This window comes from Megalops cyprinoides, chromosome 22, assembly GCF_013368585.1.
Source record: "Megalops cyprinoides isolate fMegCyp1 chromosome 22, fMegCyp1.pri, whole genome shotgun sequence".
In the NCBI taxonomy this organism is placed as follows: Eukaryota; Metazoa; Chordata; class Actinopteri; order Elopiformes; family Megalopidae; genus Megalops; species Megalops cyprinoides.
The window spans coordinates 26,349,179-26,355,801 of record NC_050604.1 but is presented as its reverse complement, the minus strand read 5'-3'; the positions used below and the strand labels follow the sequence as shown (position 1 = coordinate 26,355,801).

The 6,623-nt window shown below is 43.1% G+C and overlaps 1 protein-coding gene across 1 annotated transcript in view; it reads left to right on the top strand.

The window, feature by feature from the left end:
• The window catches only part of LOC118769934 (SLAM family member 5-like), a 33,538-nt gene that overhangs the window by 3,256 nt on the left and 23,659 nt on the right, over positions 1-6,623 (top strand). Inside the window, exon 2 of the mRNA XM_036517358.1 lies at positions 1,695-1,994. Within this exon, the coding sequence (XP_036373251.1) occupies positions 1,695-1,994 (300 nt within the window). The remainder of the gene's footprint in view (positions 1-1,694; positions 1,995-6,623) is intronic.

Sequence of the window (6,623 nt, the reverse complement as noted above, 5' to 3'; positions counted from 1 at the left end):
GGAGACTTAGGGGTGATTTAATAAGGTTTTTAAATTTATAAAACGACTCAATAAGGTTAACTACAATACATTTTTTAGGGAGAGTTCAGTCTGTAGAACAAGGGGACATAAATGGAAACTAAGAGCAAGTTCTGCTCTGATATAAGGAAGTATTATTTTACACAAAGAGTTATCAATACATGGAATAGGTTGCCAGATCATGTAGTTGAGGCAGAGACCCTTGCTGTGTTCAAGTGTAGACTTGATGCAGTTTTGGATACTCTTTAATTAAGAAATGGCGAGCTTAATTGGGCCGAATGGCCTGTTCTCGTCATAATATGTTCTTCTGTTCTAAATAACCACAAATAATGTCCTCCTCCATTGGGACAAATTGCCATGTGTCCTGCACTAAGCACTTTGTGTACCTGAGATATGTCATTGGGCCACTCAGGGTACACACACACACACACACACACACACACACACACACACACCTTGTGCTGCTACTGTACTCACAGCTCATGCACTAAAGGCAAAGGAGTTGTTGTCAGGACTCAGGCACGGACCACGAGTGCTCCAATTACAGGCGTTTATTAGCAGAATCCTCAAACAAGCAGGCAGTCCAAAAACAGGCAGAGTCAAAATACCAGGTAAGCAGTCCAAGGGCAAAACAGGGATCAAAAACCGAGACAGGCAGGGTCAAACCTTGAAGGCAGGCAGATCAGGCAATCAGGACAGAAGGGCAGGCAAAAACGAAGTCGAGGAACAGGCGAGGCAAAAACCAGCAAAATCCAAACAGGGTAAACAGGCGGGAAACAAGACAGGCAGAAACACTGAAACGATCTGGCAAACAACACAGAGACAAGCAGGGTAGATATAGGGCTGGGCTGATTAGGAGATGGGAAGCAGGTGTGCAGGCAGGCGGGTGGAGACAATCAGGTGGGCGGAGACAGGGCGGAGAGCGGGGCAGGGCTAGAACACAAGGAAAACAAAGGCACATGGACAGGGAAAAACAAAAACACAACAGCTAGGGGGCGGGAGCCCTGACAGTTGTATTTGTCATGACAAAGCTACACCACTCAGGGCGTTTTCATTTTAGGTACGATTGGTTCATACCTGAGTATGATTGCCCCCCCTCTCCACTCCCCCACCGCTCACCTTTCACATTAGTTGTTCCCGAGTAGCGAGTAGTATCTACAAACTCCGATACAGCACCTAGTTGGTTTATGATCCGCCAATAAACGATACTTGGAGTCTGAAGCTATGTGTTCTTTCTCTGGGTGATGCCCCCAGGAGTTAATTTACTTTAATGTCCGTGTCCCTTGTCATCTGTGCGTGATTGTAAATTCATCACTAGTAATTGATCAAAACAATCTGCTAACTGCAGTAGTAATAAAGTGCTGGTGGTGTAATAAATGTGCTTTCGATTTGTGATTATTGGTGGAGACAATTTAATAAACAACCCAGTTATTCAGCCCCACTACACATGTAAGACTAATTTGTAAGCTAGCTAGTCACTTAGCTAATGGTCTCAACAGCTCACTAACTAGCACAGACCATGAGCAGCCTCCTCCCCATCACTGTCCCTGAGTTTCAGCCAGTTCCTCTGTAGGATGCTGTGGCACACAGAGGACTTCATGAAATTCCTCCACACCCAATTCAAAACTGACTTTCTTTTTCTCTTTCCATTTCTATCTCTCTCTCTCTCTCTCTAGGTGTGTATATGCCATCTGCCCAGGCTGAGTCAGAGCTGAATGGCATTGTGGGAGGGACAGTCTCTTTCCCAGCTGCAGTGAAACAGCAGGGATTCTTTACAACAAATGGCACTCAGATTGCCAAGGTGATCAGTAGTAAAATGCATGTCCTCAGTATGATTTTACACGGCAGACTACAGTGGGACAGCAGCACTGGACTCTTCTCCATCACTGGCCTGAAGATGGAGGATTCAGGAGAGTATATAGTACAGAGTGATGATGAGCCAAAGCAGAATTCTATATACCAGCTGACTGTGTACAGTAAGTATCTGTGTTATGTTCACTGCTCTCTCTCCTCTGTTACTGAGAGTTACTTATTTTGCCTTTATCCACAGTTTATTTATTGGATTACAGAGAGATGTTTACTATTCGTGTGTGTCTGCTGCGTTATTGAGCGGTATTATGTTTATGTGTTTTGTGGGAATGTGCCATATTACTGAGATATTCACTGTGTACAGAGTAATGATGCTGTGCCTTAATCAGTCTGTGTATTTATGAGCTTTTAGTGAGAGATACTTACTCCGGTTGGAGTGTACAGTAAATGAGGTGTGAAATAATGAGGGTTTAGCTGTATATGTCAGCTCAGTATGAAGTGACATCCTGCTCTGTCACACATAGGGTGGAGTCAGGGGCCAGTGTGTACTTACCAGCGCTGAAGGCTCTCCTTACTTTTGTGTCTCTGCACAGATCCAGTGTCCACACCTCAAGTGTCCAGCAGAAACAATTCAAAACCCACCTGCAGTGTGCTGTAGTTTTGTCCAGATTGATATTTAGGGCACAGGCTTTATAATTTTGCTCTAAAATAGCTAATAAAGTATTGAGGACTAATACTAATATTTCCATTTGTTGATGGAATTAATCATTTCATACACTTGTAATATAACAATGATGCTGTAGTGATCAGTATGTGCCAGTGAGGCTGTAGTGATCAGTGTGTGTGTGTGTGTGTGTGTGTGTGTGTGTGTGTGTGTGTGTGTGTGTGTGTGCGCGTGTCAGTGACTCTGCACTGATCAGTGTGTCTCTTACAGAGCCAGTGTCAAAGCCTCATATCACAAACACAACAGCTGCAGGGTCCAGGGGCAGCTGCTGCTCAGTGCTGTGCTCTGTGGAGAACGGGAGAGAGGTCACCCTGTCCTGGCAGAGAGAGAGAGAGACACTGTCCCACACCAGCAGCCCTGATCTCAACACCACCCTGTCTCTCCCTCTGGAGATAGAAGAGTACAGCTCCACCTACAGCTGTGTGGCTGCAAACCCAGTCAGTGAGGAGAGAAGCTTCTTCAGCATCTCAGAGCTCTGTAGAGAGGAATGCACTAACCAAAGTGACAAAAGTGACCAGAGTAACCCAAGTGGCCAAAGTGACCACAAAGCAGCTGGTAAAGACCATCTTTCAGCCATCTTTACTTTTAGATACAGATTATTAGTTCACTCTGTTAGTGCAGTTGTTTACCTGCAGCTGATTGGCTGAAGAAGCAGCCAGTAAGGAGGGAAGATGACAGGCTTCCTCTGCATCTCAGAGCTCTGTAGGGAGGAGGATAAGGAGACAGAAAATTTTCTGTGATTAACACATGACACAATAACCAGAAAACTGCAAATGCTAACATGTGTTCACTGTTAGCAGCAGCTGGACACACACTACACACTCCCATCAGCCAGCATCCAGTCCCTTCCTATTAACACCACTAAACGAAACAGTTATCAGTGGTTTCATACCATCATAACTCACTGAAGGTTTGGGCAGAATCACACAGCAGATGTAGTGAACGTTCACCCTCAGCAGAAACAAAGCCATGTTTGAGGTGTGGTCAGTGATATTTCTTTGTGACAGGTTGCTGTTTTTTTCTTCTTCGTCTCATTAATGCTGCTACAGGGGTCTGAACCACCTGTCATCTGCCTATCTGTTATCTTCAGAGAGAAAAGCAGCACAGGGAGTTTTTCTTTCTGGACAAGGACCTGCATAGCTCACTGCCTATGAAGGACATTAAATGTACTTTGTGATCACAAACGTTATGAGTGGACATTAACATGCTTGTGTTTCTGCCATGGTTAAAATATTCCGTTTCATCCTGTTCATCTGTGAGAGCAGCTCATAGCAGTTTCCCAGATGACAGCTGTGTCTGTGTTTGAGTGACTGTGAGCACTCCACCCAATGCACTGATACCCACAATATTTAATGTAGATTTAATGTAGCACATGGGCTTATGTCCTTTCCTGGATAATTGTGAAATAAGAGTGAAAACCTAAAATAATGTCAACTTGGATTTATTGGGCAAAGAGTAAATTAGTAACTCGGCGTTCATGCTGTTGTAAAACAGAAGCTGTAGACATATGTGCAATGTGTGTGTGTGCAGCCATCCCGCTAATCTCTGCATGCTTAGTTTTTAAATCCTTCTTAACTGTTTCTAGTAACACAGCTTCATAGATTCAGGTGAGGTGTGTTGCTCAGGGCAACAACAGCAGTGTTCCATCCTGGAAATAAACCTGCAACCCGTGTGGTTACAAGCCCATCTCACCAACCACCACACCACACTGCTGCTCACCTGTCTGCGCTGTCTCTCAGATACAGGTCCACCAGATACAGGTCCAACAGATACAGGTCCACCAGATACAGGTCCACCAGATACAGGTCTAACAGATACAGGTCCAACATCCCCAACCCCCCTGTTAACCGGGATTGGAGCTGGGTTTGTTGGTTTGATCGTTCTGCTAATTGGGACAGTCGTCTACCTGAAGAGCAGAAAAAAACCAGCAGGAGATGAAGGTGAGGGAGATTTGCCTTCAGCAGTGATGGACAGTCCAGGGTAACTGCGAGTACTGTGAAGATTATCTGATTGTAACTGCGAGTACTGTGACGATTATCTGATTGTAACTGCGAGTACTGTGAAGATTATCTGACTGATGATTAGTGCAGGAAGCAGATGTATTCCTGTGTGCTCAGCCATGCAGGGCAGTCGCTGTGTTTCTGTGCAAGACTTGCTTTGCCAGGCAGCAGTTCTCTCCTGAGGGAAGGGAGCCGATAACCGTAAGGTTGTGTGTTCAATACTGTGGTTCCCTTTCCTTCAGTGCATTTCCAGTGGTTGTAATGGTACAGTGTTAGATATGTGTGCTGCTGTGAAGCAGGATATTTGAATGTGTGTGACAGTGTGTCTGGTGTGTTCATAAAGGAGATGAGGCAACGTATGCAAATATTGAATATGGAGCCAAGAAGACACAGCCAAAGGTAGGTCTGACTGAATCACTGTACAGGTGCAAAGAGGGCCTGTGAAGAAGAAAACCTACTCCAGCTCAGAAATAGGACACTTTTTAAGAGCTTTGTGTATTTTTGTGCAGTTGCTTATGTACTCACAGATTCATACATTTTCTATATTTGGAACAGGTTTTCAATTTTATTGATTAAAAGTACTTAGTTGCAATTGGTTTAATGTGAACCGGAAAAAATAATAGAACAAATTAAAGTACTAATTGAGCTTAAATGAGACAGCTGGCCCATGCTTTATTTTAATTATGCTGAATAATCATTTGTAATAAATATTCAATATCTGTAGCCCGCTCAGCTAAGCATATGGGCATATGAATGTCTTCACCCGTGATGATGCCAGTTTTGCACAAGGTGCGAATGTGCTACAATGTTGTAAATGTCAATGGCTGTCTGTGACGTATGCATTTTAACAGCAATTTGAAGCAAAACCCCACTGATTACATAGCTGGCTACTGTAGTTAAGTTAATTAACCGTGATTTCAAACCTCATGTCATGTTATATGTAACACGAAGCCTCTTAGTAATTCCTGCTCTTCTCTGTCCTCTCTCTCCCTCAGAAGGCCCAGAAAAGCAAAGCTGGTAAGATCTGAAAAACTGTCTGTCTAAACCTGGTGTCAATCATTACACAATATTTTAGATATGCGATCTTACACTCTAAAGACCTGGATTATCTGTTTATGCAAGGTGACTAGGATAAAAGCATGTACATGCACCAGATCCCTGTAGTCCAGCACCATATGTGCTCCAAATCCTTGTAACCAGCACCGTATGTGCTAAAAATCCCTGCAACCAGTACAGCATTTGCTCCAACCTCATCTAAGCAGCAGAGGCTGCTAAATTAGGGGAGACTAAAACCACACCTTTATTTAATGTGAAGTACACAAGGTTAATGCCAGCACACTAGATGCAATTAGTAAAAAGGGAAATCAGCTGTGAGTGGTTGGTTATAAAAACTCACAAAGGTTTCTTATAAAAGTTAAAAGTTACATTTTTAAACGATTAAAGTTACATTTTTAGGTTTGTCTTTGGCAATTCAACAAGCCAGTACAGCTGCCAGCAGCGAAACCATTCTGATACCTTTCCAAATTGGCCGTCGTCGTCCCTCTACAGTAACAACTATACTTATTACCTATATTATTATACTGAAGTCATTCCACATTTGTTAAAAAAGCACCTGGTACTGATATAACACACATGCGAGTTGTTGATCACAATGGAAATTAGTTTCTGTCTGTAACGTTATCTTTTAAAATGACGTTTATCTGAAAAGCGTTACTTTCGTCCTGGCTCTCCCCTAGGTAGCCTAACGTTGTTATCCCTTTCGGACGTAACTTTTTATGCTATGTAGTGTGTTAGGTTACATGGTTCGTTATGTTTTCATTAGCGGTATTAAGCTTCTCATAGTTTTCATTTAGCATTAGCTATAATTTAATGTTAAATCACCGTTTCCTCAAAGCTAAAATTAGCAAGAATTTTTCCACTCTAGTGTTATAACCGCACCGGGTTTTAGCATACGCCCTAAACGGCTAATCACACCGGTGTGACCCTGCGAGCGAAAGGGTTATTCCACTATGCTAAATAATTAATGGCCTAATTAACATTAACGAATTGCGAAGTTGAGACTACATGCAGCT